This window comes from Gallinula chloropus, assembly GCF_964237585.1.
Source record: "Gallinula chloropus genome assembly, contig: HAP1_SCAFFOLD_253, whole genome shotgun sequence".
NCBI lineage: Eukaryota > Metazoa > Chordata > Aves > Gruiformes > Rallidae > Gallinula > Gallinula chloropus.
Genome location: NW_028168651.1, coordinates 122,512 through 142,582, shown reverse-complemented (window position 1 = coordinate 142,582; position 20,071 = coordinate 122,512). Strand labels below are relative to the sequence as shown.

General features: G+C 54.2%; 1 protein-coding gene across 1 annotated transcript in view; it reads left to right on the top strand.

Moving 5' to 3' along the window:
• Positions 1–574: 574 nt before the first annotated feature.
• The window catches only part of LOC311204282 (hydrocephalus-inducing protein homolog), a gene marked incomplete at both ends in the record, with an annotated part of 31,810 nt that continues 12,313 nt past the window's right edge, over positions 575–20,071 (top strand). Inside the window, 8 exons of the mRNA XM_084280729.1 lie at positions 575–735; positions 2,622–2,721; positions 3,768–3,886; positions 4,173–4,396; positions 5,960–6,113; positions 13,815–13,967; positions 15,112–15,347; positions 16,269–16,521. Of these exons, the coding sequence (XP_084136855.1) occupies positions 575–735; positions 2,622–2,721; positions 3,768–3,886; positions 4,173–4,396; positions 5,960–6,113; positions 13,815–13,967; positions 15,112–15,347; positions 16,269–16,521 (1,400 nt within the window). The remainder of the gene's footprint in view (positions 736–2,621; positions 2,722–3,767; positions 3,887–4,172; positions 4,397–5,959; positions 6,114–13,814; positions 13,968–15,111; positions 15,348–16,268; positions 16,522–20,071) is intronic.

Here is a 20,071-nt window from a genome sequence, read left to right as displayed (position 1 = left end):
CAGCTTCTGTCAGGATCTTCGTGGCTTGCTTGGAAAACCTGAGTCTTGTTCTCACTGAAGCAGCTGGTTCCTCCACAGCTTACATGGGGTTGGGTTTCTGCAGTGATGCTTAATGTTTGCTGCAACTGGGACAAGCCTGTCCCTGTCCCTGCTTGAGCAAATGTAGAGGAAGTCACAGTTCTCCCTCTGCCCGATACTGGGTGGATTGAAGTGGCAGCTCTTCAGACTGTCGTGATCCAGGAGTACGGGCACTGCTTCTACAACACAGGGAAGCTCTTGTCTGCATCCCATCCTGCCATGGGCTGTCGCTTTGCTCCTTCCTCTGCCACCTTCTTTTCTGGCCCACACCCTGCAGGCATCTTTGGGGGGGGATCAGTGAGAGACTGGGAGAGACTTGACACTTGTGGTGGGCCTGGAGGAGATGCCGTGTGAGCTGTGGCTGAGGTGGGACTCCCCTGGGAATGAGGGGTAATAAAAGCTGTAGCCCTTTCTTCTGTGACCTGAGGCTCGCTGCGTTCCTCGTACTTCCATCGGCAAGTGAGAGGAGTAAAGAGTCCCCTTTGCTTTCTTCCAGGTGAAGACATGAACACACACCTTCATGGAGTGGCTGTAGACGTCAACATCTGTCTGGATGAGGAGCCTGTGAGCATTGAGAAGACCTACCTCACGCTGTCGAAGCGCAGATGCGTGGCCATCCACAACCGCAGTGACATCATCGCCCGCTTCCAGTGGAAGGCTTGTGGCACGCAGGAGGAGGAGGATCAGCGGGAGAGAAGGTCCGTTTCAAAGATGCCTTTGGTTAGGTACCCTGCCCAAGGGGAACGCTACCGTATGGCCTCAAGGGGGGTTGGTGCTTTTAGGACAAGTCAGCCATCCACAGCATCAGGGTGGGTGTCCCTGGGCTTTAGGGTAATGGAGCTGGGTGCTTCCCATCCCAGTTCCATCCACCCTCTGGCTGAGGGTGATGTTTTGGGGAGGAAAGCTTGATTGCAGTGAGTGGATTTCCTCTGAGAGCGAGCTCTGGTGTTTGTGGGAGCTGCAGACTGCTGAGAGCCAGTGGCTCCCGGGCTGCAGAGAGTCTGTGAAGCTTCATTGGCCCAGGAGGATGAGGCCATCTCCTGAATAGGTTTGGGCTGTCCAGGTTTCCAGCACGGGGTGTTTCTGCCTTTCCTTCAAGCCTGGGGAGAGTTTGTAGGTGGAAGGGTCTGCAGGGAAGGAAGGTAGGGCAGCATGGGACTTGGAAGTGCATTTGGGCTTCAGAACCCCCTGTCTTCATGGTGGTGAGAGATGGGGCTGGATCTTCAAAGGACGTCTTTGGGGAAGCTTTGAAAGGCCTCTCTCAGGTGGCAGAGACACACTCTGGTGGAGGCGGGGTGGGGAGCAGAGGGGATGTGGTTGTTCCTTACACCTGCGGGTCTGAAAGGGAAGAGAAGACAGTGATGCTGGGAACCTGCAGCCCAGAGCAGGGGTCTGATGCCCTGCCTGGTGATACGCTGCCCTGGTGCTCCTCATCCTCCTCTGCCTCCCCTGAGCATCCTGGGGGTAGGAGAAGCCAGTTTGAGGATGGAGGTGGATTCCCCATTGGTTGTGGCAGCAGCTTTGAGCTAGGTCGCTCTCCTGAGGGCTGCTCACTTGTGTAAGACCCCAGGACGCAAGATCACCTTTCCCGCCTCCTCTTCTGCAGCATCCCCGACCAGAGTGCCAAGGTGCAAGGAGAATCCCTGCTTTCCTCCAACGGGATCTTCAGCATTGAGCCAGCGGTAAGTGAGAGCTTTGAAAGCTCCCTTTCTCTTCTTCCTCCTCCTCTTCCTCCCTGAATGAGGTCACTCAGCAGATCCCTGCTTGATGTGCTGGGAGGAAACATTGGGTTTCTGGTGGGGCCGGGAGAGCTGGTGGCAAAAAGCGTTTCCCAACTCGTGATGGGCACCGGGAGCCTAAAGCTGGGCTTTGCTCCCAGGGCTATAAATGAAGAGCTGCCCAAGTGTCCTGACCACGTTCAGAGGGATGGAGCCTTACATGTAAAGGCACACCTTGCACAGGGCTAACGCAGGGTGTGGGACCATGTCAGTTGAGATGCTGACCTGAAGAGCGAAGCGCTCCTCTGTGGGAAGGAGGGCAAATTCAGCCCCCGGAACTTTGTCACTGTGAGGGTGATGGAGCCCTGGAACAGGCTGCCCAGAGAGGCTGGGGAGTCTCCTTCTCTGGAGACATTGAAGCCCCCCTGGATGCATTCCTGTAGGATTTACCATGTGTGACCCTGCTCTGGCAGGGGGTGGGACTGGATGAGCTTTGGAGGTCCCTTTCAGCTCCTAACGGTCTGTGAGTCCGTGACTGGCCGGCACCTCTGAAGCGATCCTGCTGGACTCGCTGGAGTGTGATCTGGGCTGGTTGCTCCGCTATAGCCCTAATTTAAGAAAATGCCTCTCCCAGGTGCCAGTAAAGGTCAGGGACTGGGAAAGTTTTTCGTAGCTGCTTCCAAACTCCCTTATAAATATTGTTGATCAGTGTTACTGGCTCTTTCCTCTTCCCTGGTGCTCTAAATATCGGCTCATGGGGCCACGGTTGGAACGAAGGGATGTGACGTTTGAAGAGAAATGGTTTGCTGTCTGCTTCTGTTTTAGGAGGGAGAGATTTTGCCAAATTGTTCAGCTGAAATTAGTGTGACCTTTAAGCCTGAAGAAGCCAGAGTGTATCAACAAAAGTTCTACTGCGACATCTCAGGTACGGCTCCTGTCCCCTCCTGCTCTTGCCCGTGGTGGGGAGGAGCCTGGCTGAGGTATTATGGTGGGAATTTGGGGAGTTGCTTCTCCCTAGACATCCTAAAGCCCTGTGGTGGTTAGATGCTGCTGCAGGTGGCGAGCCCTGGAGCACCCAGGTGTGGAGCTGAGCTGTATGTTGGGTGCAGGTGGTGCTGAGCTGCATGAGTATAAACAGCAGATTTTTGTCTTGGGTTGTGTTTTCCTGAGCTTTACACCTTCCTTGAGTGGATTTCAAAGCTCATCTTAGCACATGGGAAGAGATTCAGAGGTGGCGTTGGAAACTCAGCATCACCCCAAATCCTGTGTTCAGTTTGGGCACCTGACTCCAAGAAGGACATGGAGGTCCTGGAGCGTGTCTAGAGAAGGGCAGTGGGGCTGGGGAAGGGGCTGGAGGGCAAATCCTCTGAGGAGCGGCTGAGGGAGCTGGGGGCGTTCAGCCTGGAGAAGAGGAGGCGGAGGGGAGACGTTATTGCTCTCTCTGTCTCCCTGAAAGGAGGCTGTGGGGAGCTGGGGCTCAGCCTCTTCTCACAGCTAAGTAGCGAGAGGACGAGAGGGAATGGCTGCAAGTTGTGCCAGGGGAGGTTCGGGTTAGAAAGGAGGAGAAATTTCTTCTCGGAAAGAGCGGTTGGGCATTGGAAGGGGCTGCCCAGGGAGGTGGTGGAGTCACCGTCCCTCAGGAAAGGTTGGATGAGGTACTTAGGGACATGGTTTAGTGAGTAATAGAGGTGGTGGGGGGATGGGTGGGCTGGATGATCTTGGAGGTCTTTTCCAGCCTTAATGATTGTGTGATTGTTTCAGGGTGCAAAGTGATGGCTCAATTAGAAAGCAGCCCAAGGGTTTGGTCAGAAAGGAGAAAGCAGCCCAAAGGCATATCTGCCAAGGGAAGGGTCCTGTACCTTTCCCTGGATCTTCCTGGGCTGATCTCTGCCAGCCCCAAGTCGGAGGCTAGGGCCTGGAAAATGCGGGATCAGAGGGAATTGCTGTTCTGACATTGAATTCTCTCCCCAGGCCGTGAGACCAGGCTGCCCCTGTGCATCCAAGGGGAAGGCATAGGGCCTCAGCTGCGCTCCAGCTTTGAGCGTCTGGACATCGGGGATGTCTTCATGGGAGCAGCACACAAGTACGAGGTGAGCTGTGAGAGCTAGCAGGGCTTGGGCTGGAGCCTGGTGGCTCCTTGTGGGATTTCTGGCAGCTCAGGAGTTGTGAGCAGGGCAGTTCTGTGCCAGCTGGACAAAGGCAGAGGTTCTATGGAGTTATCACTGCTTTGCCTGGAAAAAACCCAAAGGCAGAACTTGTCCCGTTGTATTTCCTTTGCCTTCTGCCTTGCAGGTGTTCATTGTTGAATTAGAAAGCAAATGGGTCTTCTCTAAAGGAAATGTCCTTCTGCGTTTGCATTTTGCCTTCCTGCTGCAGGTGGTGCTGTTTAACAAAGGACTCATCCAAGCTGCCTTCAGCTTGGTTCCTCCAGCTACAGCTCTGGGCTCCTGCTTCACCTTTCTCCCCAGCGAGGGGGAGATTTTGCCAGACGATCTCCAGGTCATCCAGATCTCCTTCAGTTCCACCATCCTGGGGAAGTTCACAGAAGAATTCAAGTTCAATGTGAATGGATCCCCTGAGCCCGTGACCTTGTCTATCAGGTGAGTGGGGAGGTTACAGGAGCTTGGTGGGCACCTCTGGAGTTATCTCTGGGTAGTGATCTCCCACCTGCCTCATTTTCTGGTGAAGCAGAGAGAAAAAGGTGTTGTGGGAGGTCTTGGCATGGGGATGCTAGGTTAAGAGCTGAGACCCTTTAACCTTGGCTCCAGTTTGAACCTTGCAACCCAGGGGTGATGACCTTCCTTCCTTCCTACGCCCTCAATATACCCTGTTTAACTCTGAAAGACTTGGGTGCCTGTGGGAAGCACCTTGGCCTTCTTGGTGGAGCTTTCCAGGACACTCTTGGCACGGAGTTTGGCAGTGACAGGTTCCTATCGTGACCCTTTGACACCCCAGTGTGATGATCCTGGGGCTGGAAGTGACTTGTCCCAGTGGGTCATAACCATGGGCTGTTGGGATAGTGTGGTGTAGGCAGGCAAGATGTGGGGCTGGCTGTGCCTCCTCGGCCAGCAGCCTCCTGCTAGATCAAGGTAGCCAAGAAATGAAAGGAATCTGCAGTGGGTTTTGCTGGTGAGGCAAGAGAAACCGGTAAAAACAGAACAAGAAGTTTATTGCTTGAAGAGAGAGCGGGGAGTCGGTGTGACCAACTGGAGCTTCAAGACACCCACCCACCCGCTCGAGCTGAGCGCCCCGCTCCTCGGGAGGCTTTGAATGCTGGATTGAGTCCCATGCGGAGAACAACTCCCATTTGGATGTGAGCTGGCTGGTGGGACACTGGGCTATGAAGAAGGGAACGAGGATGAGTGTTTGAGCAGTACTTTGTTATCCTTCCCACTCAGCAAGAACCCCCGAGTCCACTAATGCTGCCATAGATGTGATCGTTCCCAAAACATCCGCGTTTCCCCCCCAGGTGGAGCTGGGCTCGGGTGGCATCAGCCATGAGGTGAATTCATGAATGGTGTGTGGCTCCAAGGGCCGATTTCAGGCAGTGATGGCGAGTTTCAGAGTTTGGAGCTGATTTTAGGGACAGGAGAGGAGGTGTGGTGGGTTCAGGGCCCCGTGTTTGGTTTAAGATGTGTTGTTCTTGGCTGTGTCAGCAGTGAGAAGCTGATACATTCCTGTGTAGAATTGTTGCTGATCTTGTTGTGGTTGGTGGGTGTCTGTGCGCTCCCTAGGATTCTGATAATTGTGTGGATCCAGATCTCCTGAGAAGACGCTCAGCCACTCAATGGAAACGCTGGCTCCAGCTGAGAAGAAGGGAGCCTGAGGAGGGTTACTCCATTGAGTCCGCTTTTGTGTGGGCATCTCTACCCATGCGTTAGAGATGGGGAAACTGAGTCACGGAGCCATCGCTTGTTTGGGGCCCCTCATTGAGCCAACTTGGGGGCATAGCTTTGCCCTATCCTGCCTGACACTGTGCCCTAAGCCCCATCTGATAGCTGCTGGCCACCTCCTGTCCCCTTGAATGAGGGCAAGGGTGTGAGGGGCTGGTTTGAAACCCGCCGTGGTTCTGACACCGGCTCTTACCCGCCCGAGCAGCAGGGAGAGCTGAAAGCTCTGCAGTTCTCTAACTCAGCCAGTGCCTTGTCTGTCTGTCCTCACAGTGGCTGCGTCATTGGACCAACGCTCCACTTCGATGTGCCTGCCCTCTGCTTCGGTGACGTCTCCTTCGGTGAGTGCGCCCTGGGCTTGGACCGTGGGCCGAGAGGTCCATGCGTTACCGAAACGGGGCGCTTGGAACCTCAGAGCACCCAGAATGTGTGTTCCTCTGCAGCAGCAGCCTTCAGGGTGTTAAAAGCAGGACTGATACCCTTGGCAGCAGAATGGCTGCGAGGGTATCAGTCCCTGAAATGCCCCGGGAATGGGAGATGGGGAAAAAAGGGTGATGCTGGCGGGGGGAAGAAGGGCGGTGCCTGGGAGGGGGAGAAGGGCGACGCTGGGGTTGGGGGAAAAGGGAGATGTTGGAGGGGGAGAAGGGTGATGGAGCTGTGAACCAGCCTGGAGCTGCTCTGGATAAATGTTGGGAGGACAGGAGCCATTCAGTCCCCTGAGCCTTAGTGTGAAATGTTAATTAGTGCTGGGAGGGCACCTTGTTATCACCTACCCCATAATATGCCCAAGCCATAGCTCTGCACAGAGCTCCTTCCCTGTGTGCCCCCACCCCGAAAGCCCAGTTCTGCTGTGCCAGCAGCGCTGGTGGCTGAGCATCCAGAGCTCCATTGAAATGCAGGTTCTGGTTCTCCATCTCTGCCTCACAAAAGGCTTTTTACTGAGATGAGGTGAAGTTTTTAATGGGAAATCAGTTGTGGATTGATGGAAGGGCCATTATCGAGATGGGCCAGCCAAACCAGATGTCTTCTCCTGGGCTGGTCTCCTGCCTCTGCAGAACATCCCCACTGAGTGGGGTTATGCCACTGGTGCGGCAGGGAAAGCTGGTGTCAGAGCTTTTTGAGCAGTAATGAGACGTCGCCGTTCGTTAGGGAAGGTGAGACACGGCTTCTGCTGATTTCTCAGCCAGTGTCAGGCTCAGCTCCTGCCAAGTGGGCTGCAAACCTTCCCGTGCTCCATCTGGTCACCCTGAAACAGGAGATGCCGTAAGGCTCCAGCTAACAAAACTGCATCAGAGGGCTTTGCATCGGGCTGTAGCTCCCCATTTCATCCATCCCTGCTTTTACTGCAGCTTCTCCTTGGTGCTAACCTGCTCTTCCGTATTGCAAACCATAGGGGGTGTTCATGGGGAGTTTTACGGATCCGATTCTGGGAGTAAATGCTCTGTCTGGCTGCTCACTCTTACGTGAGACGTAACCGGTGCTGGTGTCGGGGCAGCTGAGAGAGAAAAACTCATGGCTTTGGGCGTCAGAGCTGCCAAGGAGGGATCTCCATCACCAGCCTGGCACAGAGCTTCCATGGCAATTAATTCCTTGCTGGGCTTCTCAATTAGCTGCAGTTGAGATTGAAGAGAGCCAAAGTCCAGGCGCAGTTTTACCGTGAGAGGCTGTTCAGCCCAGGAATGGTGGGATAACGGGGGCATAAATCCCTCTGTGTGTCTCTTCCCCAGGCTTCCCTCACACCTTGTCCTGTCGCCTCAAAAACACCTCCTTGGTGCCCATGACTTTCCACCTTCGCATCCCCGGGGACGGCTCGGGAGGGCCCAGCGTTACCAGTGCTGCTTGGCTGTTGAACAACGATCCTGAGCCCTGGAGATGGGGAGTTGAAGGTTCCATCAGGCCGGCTGAATTTACCATCGAGCCTTGCAGCGGGACCATCCGCGCCCTGGGATCCAGGAATATCAAGGTGTGGGGAGAATCCGTCCGGCCGTGCTTCAGCAGATGGAGCTGAAGCTTCACTGGTGGGGAGGGTCCGGGGGGGCTTTAGTGATGGGAGGCAGATAGATGCACTTCTGTTGTCTGGGTTGGTCCGGGATGTTTGTGAAGGGGCATCGGTTTGTTTCCAGAACCATCCGCTGAGCATCCTGTGCCCTATGGTCAGGTGCGGAAGCCACGTGTGTGCTTGAGCGCTGCGTGGAGCTGTGGCTTTGGCTTAACCGTGGGCAGAGGAAGGATGAGGACAGCGGGTGGCCATTAGAGAGATGCCCTTGTGTAAAGCAGTTTGCTTTTCTTCCCGGACTTGTTTTCCCTCTCCCAGTGAGCAGAGGAGCTGCATTCACTGCAACCATCCCTAGGGGGGGCTGAAGCAGCTCTGCCAGGTGTGACCTGCACCCAACTTCTGGGGCCCTTGGCATTTGGCCCTGGCTGTAAAGCTGAACTCGCTGGGTTTGAGGCAGCGCATTGCCCCGGGATTTACGCTGTTGTAGCTGAGATTAGAACCGAGATTAATTTTAATACAGTGGTGAGCAGAGCAGTTGTCTGATTAGGCTTTAATTCAGCTTACACACACCCTGTTAACCACACAGGGTGTTGAACCAAGCAGATGCTGTCAGGAGACCTTTATTGCTCTCAGACTCTGCTCTACACATGGAGCAGCAGAAGGATGAGGGGAAAATCCTTCTCCTTACCATGGAAGGAGAATCAGGGGACGCCACACACGGAACGATAGTTTTTGGGGGTGGTGAACGTCTTTGACGGTCTTCTCTGTCACCAGGTCACCCTGTGCTCCAACACCGTGAAGAAGTACAAGCTGGCGCTGGTGGTGGATGTGGACGGTGTCGGCAAGGAGGTGCTGGGGCTGCTCCTCACAGCCAGGTATCGGCGCTTTCCTTTGCGGCGTGTCCTCTCTCCTGGTGCATCGTCTCTCCTCCCCTCACACAAAGGCCAGCTCCAAACGAGAAGTATTACTTAATGAGCTCGTTAAGCAGGGCTTTGAAAGCAGCCAGTGTTGAGGAGCATCTGTGCTCACCAGACAGGCACAGCCCCCAGCCTTTTCCTAATTATATTAATTAGATTAATTATAGACCTATTTCTTTGGTGGGTGAGGTGTAACAGACTTCCAAAGGGCTGTCTCTCTCCTCCTTCCTGCAAGCAGTCAGTGGGGGAACTGTGTCTGTGTTGCCACCAAAGCACAGTGTTCCTTTGGGATGTGGGGAGCAGCCTGGTGTCTGTCTGGCTTAACAAAGGCACGTGCTAATGGGGAAGGGGCTTAGGGCAGGACTGGTGCAGGAAAAATAACAGCAAGATCTTCCGAAGGAGAAACAGAGTCCTTGATGCTGAGGAGAGCTCAGGTTTTGCTGCTTCCCTCTGGTCCTTTTGAGCATGAATGTTCTCACACTTAAGCTGGAAGTCATCCCTGCTGCAGCCAGGCTGGATCCCGCTGTGCTGTGGGTGTCGGTGTCATTACCAGTAGGATGCAGCTCACTGGTGCTTTTCCGCCGTCTGGTCAGTGTCTGGGCTGTGATTTTATTTTTAACAACCACCCACTGCGTAAGGCAGGGGCTGGCTCGGACCTTCCATCGCCACAGCAAGCAGTTGAGGCTCTTCAGGCCCCTTTTCTGGAGAGGAGGGAGTAGTTTCTGCTGAGATACTGGGCCATACTGCACCAATCCTTGGTGGGAAGGTTCCTCCAGAGCTCAGGGCTTGCTGTGGGAATCAAAGGGAATACAGGAAGCTGAAGGTGATTTATTGCTGTCGGGGTAATACATGTCTGTCTGACAGTGACAAATGTGTTCCGCTCCTCTGTGCCCTATTCAAGGAGGAAACAAATTCTACGTTCTCTCAGTATCTCTAATTCCCTTTGGGACATCTCTTTGCCTAGATGCATCGCTCCTGAGCTGGAAGTGCGGGACCCCACTGTGACATTTGGCCGGTGCTTCCTAAACTTCCAGTACGAGCGGCCGCTGACCCTGGTGAACAAGAGCCGCGTTCCAGCCTGCTACAGGCTCCTTCCTCAGGTTTGGCATCGCATCTGCCCTCAAGAGTTATCCAGGGGTTTATTAAGGGGATGAAAAATAATAACAAAGGGGTGGGGTAAGACCTTGCTGGTTTATATTCAGATGGGTTCTTGTTTTCAGCAGACCTTTGGGTGTAGAAGAACCGCACCACCCCCACCCCCCCCCCCCCCCCCGCATATAGACTTTGGGAAGAGGTTTGTATTCTAGTCTTTAGGTTGATTTTATGCAGGGTGTTGAAAAGCTGCTGTGAGGAGGCTGCTGGCAAGGGTGTGTATGCCTGTGGGTGCAGCAGCTTTTGGACCCCCTTGGGATTCAAAGCCCATCCCGCTCTCCTAGCTGGGTTCCAATGGTAGATGTTAAGGAGTGCAGGTTTCTTCGGAGGTCGCTCTGAATTTGGGTTTGATTCTGTCTCTTACAGAAGCACAAGCAGGGTGATGCTGTGCTGTACTGCAGCCCCGTGTTCTCTGGGATCATCAAGCCTTACAGCACTGTCAGGGTCCCGTTGGTGCTGGAAGCCCAGAAGTTGGGACATCAGTCTGCTTCTGCTGTGCTCGCTGTGCTTGGGAACAAGAAATCCCCATTGGTGAGTCCTCGAGGTTCCTAATTCCAGGGATCCTTCCCGGGGCTGCAGTACGCAGCCAGGGTGGACAAGGAAAGGGGTTCGTGGTACAAGCAACAGTCAAGGTCTAGAGGAGAGGAAGGCTGGTGGGACTTCTTGGGCAGGTGACAGTCTGAGAGTCCGATGTGGCACATCATTATAGATAGGGGAGACAGGATAACGAGCGCAGTCTGCAACTCAGCATGGTCCCTGGAGCTGAGACTCTGCTGCGTGATTAGGTGAGCAGGAGCTGCTGCTTCAGAGCAGGAACTTTTGTTCAGGAGGGCACTGGGACACCCTGTGTGAGAAACCACGCTGAGAGCTTGGCCCATCACGTCGAGAAGTATCTGTCTTATCTCTGCGTAAAGCCCTGTGCATCTCCACACCCCTGGCATCTGCAAGGCAGGGACTCTTCCTTTTTCCAGCACAGGCTTGGAAATGGTGAAGCATTCCTGACGATGTTTCTGGAGCCTCCTGAAAGATGCTGTTAGCGTTCAGGCATGCACAGCAGCAGCAGTGACAGCAAGATGTAGGCAGGAGAATGCCTTGTGTAGTGTCCTGGCTTCATCTAGCTGAAATCTAGAACAAATGTAGTTAATTAAATTTAAGTTTAGAATGATATTAACCTTGGAAGCGGCTGTTTCAAGATGTCTTGCCATCTCTCTGAGCATGAAGTAGGATGCTACAGGAACCTTAAGCTTTCTGTACCCGAAAGGGAGGCTGGCCTTTTGAAAGCAGGCTGGGGATTGAAACTGTCATTAAAACAGATGGAAACAATGCTGCTCAATCCCTGGATGCCAGGGAACATCTCAAGCCTGGCCTTTGTGGCTGTGCTGGTAGGAGAGACAGGCAAGCCTGAAGTGGGACAAACCAGTTGCTTGGGCGTAGATGTGGTGTTTCCCTGGAAAAGGGGGATTTCTGCCCTCTAGAACCAGCCTGCTGTTTAACTGCAGGTTCCTTGCAAAGCTTTTCTCCTTGAGCTAACAGCTTCTGGGTTCAAAGCTTCACCTTGCCTAAAGTATTTGCCTTTGGAAGTGAATGTCATCTTCATTTTCCTTGTGCTTCAGCTGGAGGATCCCAGCTCTCCCTGGCAGGGCGTTGAGTGGCTCCACAAGCCCGTGCAGTCGGTCTTTAACATGCAGCATTTATGCTCCCTTGCCGCGAGCGCCGGTAGAGGCTTCCCTGGGTGTACTGAGCGCAGGGATGGGAGTTTCTGGCCGTGGGGCGGCATTCTCCCTGTTTCCTATAGTCTAAGCAGAGTAGTGGATTCATCTGAAGTTTTCTGGGCTAGCAGAGCATCAACTTGCACATGCTGCACTGGTGGCAAATCCTCCCCATAGGGATCCTGTGACGTCAGCCTGACCCCGGGGGAGTGGCTGCAGTGCGTCACGATGGAGCAGAGCGCGAGCTGGCTCTGAAGTCACCCCGTCAGCGCGGATACCGAGTCTGCGGCCGCACCTTGCATTGCGTTGAGTCCCTCTGGGTGTCTGTCGCTTGGTGTTGGGCTCGCAGTGGCTGCGTGCCAGCTTTGCTGTGGCGTATTCTGTCATCCTCTGTGGGAAGGAGCTGGTAAAACCCAGACCTGGGGTTACTGGTGGTCACTTGGACCACGGCTGTCTGCCAGGGACAGATGCTCTTCTTTCCTAAAGGATCTACCGTGACGTTATGGTACCCAGAAGCAAAGCCAGAGTGGTACTGGGGTTTGTACGTGCAGCAGTATTACCCAGAGCAAAACTCCTGTCGCCTTTCACGGGTGTCACATTGCCCGTCACGCTGTTGAACAGGGTTTTTCTTTCCCCCTTTAAGAAGACAGCAGATGAAGAGTTTCGTTGGCTTTTTAATAAGCCTTCTCCTTGGTGAGGATTCATTGTGTTAGTGCACGTTCCCTTGTTAAAACCAGCTAGCCTGAGCATCTTCCAGATGTTATTGTGTCCACCTCCAGAGGGCTCTGCCCTGCCTTTGCTGCTTCCACCCCACTGCTACCGGGAAGCCAAGGCAGCTGGTGAGACACAGCTCTTCCCTCCAGCTCCTTCTTCCTGGCAGCTCTGGGCAAGCATCAGTAAGACCTCAGCTCTCCCTACCTCCCTCCTCCCGGAGCGATGAAACATCTATCATCACACAGCTTTAGCTTCCTATTTTTGAGGTACCAGCCTTGGTACGTGGCTTGTTGGGGTTTTTTTGGCTCTTGCACAGTGCGCTGTCAAGAGATGAGTGTTTACAGACGCTGCTCCTTCTGCCTGAACTGGACTAGTGATTCTGACAGCTGTCAGTGCCTTTTCCTCGAGTGGGCCATCGTTAAAGGTTTTCCATCACAGAGGCTGGTTTGTCCTGAGGTTAAATCCCACTCCGTGTCCTCCGGTGAATCGCACAGAGATTGTCAGTGCTGGGAGTTCTGTGTGTTCGGGTTCTGTTGAAAGGTTGAAGTGTTCTTAGGAGCTGGGCTTGTTCAGCCTGGAGAAGAGAAGGCTTTGAGGGGACCTCATTGCAGCCTTCCTGTCCCTGAAGGGAGCAGAGGAACAGGAGGGAATCAGCTGTTCCAAAGGGCAGACACTGGCAGGACAACGGGGATGGAGTGAAACTGAATGAGGGAAGGGTTAGATGAGATATCGGGGGAAGTTCTTTCCAGAGAGAGTGGTGAGGGCCTGGAAGGAGCTGCCCAGAGAAGGGGTGGGTGCCCCATCCTTGGGAGTGTTCAAGGGAGTGTTGGATGGGGCCCTGGGCAACCTTGTGTAGCTCCAGGCATGGAGGTTGTTGGCCCTGCCTGTGGCAGGGTGTTGGAGCTCTCTGGTCCTTGAGGTCCCTTCCAAGCCAGACCGTTCTATGATTCGGAACTGGTGAAGTCCAACCAGAGCAGATGAAGTTCCCTGGTTTTTAGCGCTGTGAGAAGGTGGCTCAGCACAGGAACCCGTGTTCCTCCTCCTACCATGGCCTTTACAAGAAGAAAACTTGGAGGGTCTCAGGCTCTGGAGAGAAAAGCAATCCTGCTTGAGGGACAGAATGAATAATGAATCTCTTGTTCCTGTAGTACTGGGAGTGCCCAGAGGCAGCACCGAGAGGCAGCCAACGGACGTGATCTCTGCTGCCAAGAGCCTGCTTTGCTGGGGGCTCGCGCTGGTTTTCAGGGGGCAGCTTTGTGGGGGATGCGGAAGAAGTTACCGGCCAAGTGTGGCTGTCTGGAAGTCCTAGAGGACAGTTTGGGGCAAGATCCAGCGGGAAAAGGAGCGGGAGCAAGAAAAGGGGCAGGAGCAGGCATGGGGTAGAGGAAGGAGAGCTGAGCAAGGGGGAAAATACAAGTGTGGGGAGCTGGTTTTCTTTATCCCCCAGTAACAGGGGCCTGTGGCTTCCTGATGGGATCACTGTAGATCCCACACTTGCTCCAGGCCTTCTGCATCAGTGTTACAACACCTCAAACGACCGACAGCCGTAATCACCCTCCAGTCTAGGGGTGCCCTGAGAGCCATCTCTTCTTTAAACTTTCCCTTGCCTTTGTTTTTTTAATCTTCCCTACCTGGAGCAGGCCATCAGCTTGAAGGCCGTTGGAGAGGGACCAGTTGTCCATGTGTATCCCAGCAAGATCGATTTTGGCGATATCCAAGTTCTGGCAGACGCTTCTCGCACTCTCTACCTCTGCAACCAGAGTGTTATCCCTGCATCCTTCCGGGCAGAGGTGGTAAGTATCTGTGGGGATATTTCCCAACAGAAATGATGGCTCCATAGCAGCCTGGGACTTGATTTTTGTACGTGATGTTTCCATGTTGCTATCTGAGAGAGCAGCAAGGTATTCCACCGCAGCGCAGCACGAGAAGCCCAGCACTGGGGTACCCCTCACTGAGGCAGGGAGTTTTCCTGGATGGTTGAGCAGAAATTGATGCCAGGTCCTTTTCACAAGTTCTGGCTTTACATTGTGGGAGGTGTTTTGCTCTGAGCTGTGTATTTGGAGCTCTGAGATGAAGAGAAGCCCGTAGCCTTTTTTCTCCTGAAAGGAGCACGGGTTTCCCGATCATCTCCCTGCTCTCTCTGCGTCTGTTTCAAGCTCCTCCTGGTGATGGAGACCATTGCTCTGCTGCCAGCTTGCTCCCTGTGAATGTGGCTTTAGAAGGACTGGGGGGTCCAGTGCCCTGTTCGCCCCATCTGTAAAGGGCAATCTGGAAAAAACGAGAGGAAGAGAGAGGAAGCTGGGGCCGTGCCCACAGGGCACAGCTGGCAGGTTTCTTCCTGCTTGTTTCTTCACTGCCCCTCTGTAAACATTCAGAGCTGGATTTCCCGAAGCAGAGAGCGCCAGGACACCTCACTGCGGCTGATGATCAGTGGGAACGGAGTGCTTCAGTCCTGGGGGGCTGTTGGGAAGCACTGCCCAACTCTTGGGGAAAGAAGACTTTGGGCATCAGGATTTTGCTCAACCCGTTTGGCAGAGTTTATCCTTCAGGCTCTCGGCCGTATCCCCCGGCTGCGTGGCTGCTGCAGTGGGGTTTGAGCAGTCCTGGCCTTGAGGCTTTGTGCAAACCCGTCTGTGGGGAAGCCAGGAGAGATGCAGCTTGCCTTGGTGTGCTCTCCCTAGGGGAGGCTGGAGGGGAATAAAGCTTTTCCCGAGGATGAGCATCCCTTGGGCTGGGCAAAACAGGGTTAAAGAAGTGGGTCTGTTAAAGGAGGGTGCAATACAAGCTCCAGCATAGTTGCTGTTTCCAGACGCTTGGATTTAGGGAAACGAAGCCTTTATGTATTTACCCTCATGTCTTTAGTCCTTTCTCCTGCACCCCAGAAGAGAGCAGGGTCTGTAGTGTCTGTGCTCACTTAGCGTCTGCCGTGTCTTACAGGCTGGCAAACGCTCGCGCTGCAGGATTGAGCCCAGTAAAGGAGTGATCCCCCCCGAGACCAAGGTGGCTGTGACTGTTATAGCAAACTTGGATGACATTGAACAATTCAAGGACAAGGTGATCGTGTCCATAGAGAACAGCCACAGCTACAATGTCCTGATCCGGGCTTTCGGCATTGGCACCACCATCGTCGTGGACAAACTTGCTCCAGAGCTCAACTTGGGCCCCCACTTCAGGTAAGTTATCTGTCTGCTCCGGGCTCTACTGTGGGCCCAGCAAGGAGGAGTTCTGCTGAAATCCTTGGGGCCGGTTCTCCTCCAGCACTCCAAGTCCTGGCTCGCTGCCACTGAAGCCCCAGGAACTCCTTTAGAAATGTTTTCTGGGCGGTTTTCAAGTTGTTAGATTCCCTCAGAAAGCCACTGAGCCAGACACCAGTTGGGAAATGGTTCCCGACTTGCCCTGGGTCAGAATCCATGTATTTTCTGGCTTGATGGAGTAAAGATTTGGAAGAAAACAGCAGGTTCTGGAAGCCTCCAGCTGGGAAACGTGACGTTACAAGTAGAAACACAGTACACAGTACTTTTTGCAGTAGCCTTGCTGGCTTCTTCACTGGCTGTGGAGTATCGTCTGGCAGCGGCAGAGAAACTTGGCAGTAGCTTGTTAGCAACTCCTTGACTAAGTTACCAGCGCTGTTTGGTTTCCCTTCTGCCCCAGGGAGTCCGGGAGGAGCAGCAGAATTTGTCTTTGCCCTGTATCATCTCTGAGCTTGCTGTCTCTCTCCTCTCCCCTGCCAGGCGGCTCTCTATCAGATGTAGATACTCTTTCCTCCCTTCTCCTGCCTGTTTTCCTTTCTGTCTCTTCCGCCAGCTGCCACAGCACGGAGCAGCCATGGTGGCTGCAGGACCGGCCCTGAATGGAGGAGAAGTCTCCTGAGGTTGGGTGGGTTGGTCTGCGCAAACAGACCGGCTGCTGGATGCTGATGAACTTAGGGGCAACCAGGGTCTGGCTCTTGGTGTAACTTTGAGCTGGGTCAGTGGTTTTGGAGGTGGATTTGTTGCTGGGTGAGTGGTCAGATAAGGCCAGCGGGGCACTGAAGCCAGGTGGGTGCTGGGAAGAGGCAGTTCCTGAGCCATTTTCCATCTCTGCTTCTCTTCTAGCCTACGTCCCTGTTGTTACCGCTTCAAGATAACGAACGCAGGACGACGCATCCATCGGCTCTATTGGAGAATGGAAGGTTCCCCCCCATCTCCCCGTCGTGATTGTCTCCCTGCCATCCAAACCAAGGGCGAAGGTTCCTCCAAGACCTCCAGACCTGCCAGTTCTGTGTTTAAGATTCAACCCCTGACAGTGGAGCTGATGCCAGGCCAGACTGTGGAGATGACTCTGGAAGGCTCCTCCAGCACTCCTCAGGTGAGGTTCCCCCCCGGGTGCTGAGCTTTCCCCATCGCATCACCTCCACTGGGGCTTCTCCTGCATCCCCTTGACTTCTCCCTGGGAAGATGAACAAGTGCTTTCAAGAAAATATCTCAACGCCCCGAGTGACCATGTCAGCACCAGTTGCGCTCCTTGCTGGCCACCATCAGTTCCCAAGGGTTTTTTTTGGGGTGTTTCTATAGCTACCATCAAGCCAACTTGCCCATACCAAAATAGGGGCTGAAGGAACAGGGGCAAACAGTGGGTTACAGGGAAGGAAGGGCAGAGAAAATAAGTTAGGCTTAGCCTAGGAGCAGAGGCAGGGAGTGGATTGAGAAACCGCGAGGTAATTTCTCTGGGGGAAGTAGGGAGTAAAACAAAGGCCCTGGGAAGGGAGGGGAGCGTCTGGGAGCAGCGTTATTTTCCCTCTGCAGACAAACATGGCCAGAGGGCTTGCTTAGAGCCCAGTCCTGGAGGAGAAAAACGAGCCCAGCGCAGCAGCCAGAATGGTGGGAGTGATGTTCTCCATGGGGGAAGCTGCTCCCAGGGATCATTAGAATTGACAGTTTCACACTTGTATCAGTATTCCCAGAACAGCTCACCCCAGGCTCTTGGCCGGCCCCGTGTCCCAAGGGCGGTCAGTTCCGGCAGCGCCCTTGGATGGCAGCTCAGAGCGGGGGTAGCTCAGCGGAATCGCTGTATCATCTTCTTCCTGGCCCCTTCTTTCCAGGGGAAGCTCTGCAGAGGAGCTGCCAGCTAAGCCTGGGGCGCATTCCCTCGCTCCAGGCCCACTGGGCACAGATGTTTAGGCGAAGGTGGAATAAATCTGCATGAAGCTCCTGCTGTGTTTTGAAAGGTGTTTTGAAAGGGTTGCCTCGGCGGAGGCTCCAAGATGTGATTCCCGGCTCAGTTGGTTGCAGTGGGACTGTCCCCGTGCAGTTGTGAGTCCCGAGGTTTTGCTGAGGTGGAGAAAAAGGTCCAAGAAAGAAACTAAAATGCTTAGGGCATTGGAGAGGGTGTCTTGCCTGGAAATCTTGAGAAGGGCACTGGGAAGCCCTGTGAAGGGCACCTGTGAGGCAAGAGCATGGGGAGCAGATGTAGCTTTGGGTCTTGAGAAGTTGGTACTCTTGAGGTTGGTCAGAAGCCCAACTCCCTGCGGTGCACGTACAACGCAAGAGTTGTGAAGGCTGTAGGCTCCCTGGAGGAGTTGGCTTGTGGAGCTGTACCAGAGGGGGAAGAGTGCAGAGAAGGGCAACCAGGCTGGTGAAGGGGCTGGAGGGCAAATCCTACGAGGAACGGCTGAGGGAGCTGGGGATGTTTAGCCTGGAGAAGAGGAGGCTGAGGGGAGACCTTATCACCACCTACAACTACCTGAAGGGAGGTTGTAGAGAGGTGTGCAATGGTCTCTTCAGCCAGGTGACAGAAGATAGAACAAGGGGAAATGACATGAAGCTGTGCCAGGGCAGGTTTAGATTGGATATTAGAAAAAAATTTTTTACTGAAAGAGTTGTCAGGGCCTGCAACAGGCTGCCCAGGGAGGTGGTTGAGTCACCATCCCTGGATGTGTTCAAAAAAAGGGTAGATGAGGTACTTAGGGATATGGTTTAGCATAGGATGGGAATGGTTGGACTCGATGATCTTCAAAGGTCTCTTCCAACCTTGAGATTCTTGTGATTCTTGTGAAGAGTGGAGGGGGAGGAACCTGGGGAAGTAGAACCATGAGAAATCAAGGGAATGGGTTACCCAGCAAGGCTGTGTAAGCCCCTGGATCCCTGGCAGGGTTCAAGGCCAGGTTGGATGGGGCTTTGGCCTGCCTGGTCTAGGGAGGGTGTCCCTGCCCATGGCAGGGGGTTGGACCTAGATGATGTTTTTCAGCATGATGATCATGCTGAGCAGCAGGGCACATCGTGGCGATAACCGTTTGCGGGAGGGGGGGGATTATTCCAGTTCCACCTGACTTTGTGGGCGCCTTTTGTGGACGTTGGGGTGTAGCACTAAGGATTTTGGGAGAGCAGAATAAGTAGGATGGAGCATGAAGAGAGGACTAGCAAGGAGACCAGTGACTGTAGCTTTATGGCAGTGTAATAGTTGTGGAGGGTTGATGGCCAAGATCCCATGGCATGGGTTTATCCAGGCTATCAAATTCCTTCTGTGTCCACGGCTTGCAAATTCCATGGTGTTTTCTGGGCTCGCTGCTGGCACTTGGTGGGTGACGCGTGACTCTTGCCCACAGGTAGTGAAGGAGCGGCTGGTGTGTCATGCCATCGTGGGGAACCAGTTTGGGAAGAGAAAGATAATGCAAGTGGCTGTCACGTGCAAGTTCATTGCTCCCAGCCTGCAAGTGTCGCCCAGAGCAATGTCTTTCCGGGTGGAGAAGGTAGGTCTCTGGGTTGGGTCCTGGTGTTTAGTAGCATGGCTGAGGACTGAAAGCCCACGGAGGGGTGTGATGGCCTTCAGGGAAGGAAGTTAAACATCTTCTCCAAGTCCTCAGGGCTTTGCCATTGGTTTGAGCAGGACCAAGCTATTGCCATCAACACTGAGATGATTATTTCTCCCCTGTGGGGTTGGGGACCATCTCTCCAGCTCTATTTTGCCTTTCTTGAGCTGGAGGCAGAATCGAGCTGCTGAGCCCATGGCCAGGTGTGTGGGACCCACAAGAACAGCATGGGCCTCTCACAGCCATGCTCCTGTGTTGGGACTGGGGCGGGAGAGCAGGTCGCTGTGGCCGATGGATGCCAAACGCCCTCCTCACCCCCCAAACCCCCCGTGAGGTGGTCTGTGAGCAAAGCGACCGTGTTTTTAGAGGTGGGACTGCTTAACTTCACCGAAGGGCGGTGACTCACCCCCCTCCCTGTTTTTTCCCCTTGTCTTTAGCAACCCAGCGATGTCCTGAGCCTTCAGTACAAGCCTCTCTCTTTAAAAAACACCTCCTCCCTACCGCTCAGCATCGTCCTGATGGTAGAGCAACCCTTCTGGGTCTGCAGTGCGTCCCAGCAGCCCCTGCCAGACCAGGTGAGCAGCCCCAGACCTTCCCGCTGGTGGGGTTTGAAGAGGGAGGGGGGTGGGGGTGCGTTTCCGTTGGGAAGCCCTCCAGGAGAGGTGGTTATTCCTTTGAATTGGCAGTCAGTTGGCATGAACAGCATCAGGTTTGAAAAGGAGAGAAAAGACCACCTCAAATGGGGAAATACCTCCTGGCTCTAAGACAACTCGGAGCAGGAACCTAGGTGTGGGCCAACCGTGAGGTGAAGGTGTCTCTTGGAAGCCCTCCTTGGGTGACCTGAAGAGCTGCTTGCTCTCTTTGGGGGCAGCTCTGCCCTTGGGAAGGCCGAGGCGCTTGTCACCTGCGCTGCTGGCAGTGGGAGGTGTCAGACATGGGCTCTGCTAGAGACATGTTGGAAGCATGGCCACCGTTGCCATGCAGGTGATGAGCCCTCTCCAGGCTGAGGGCACAGTGCCCTAGGGCTCATGTTGAGTGTGAAGACAAAGGGGTTCCTCTAGAGTCAGGGCACGCCAGGATTTATTTCCCTCTTGCATTATGGGTGCAGAG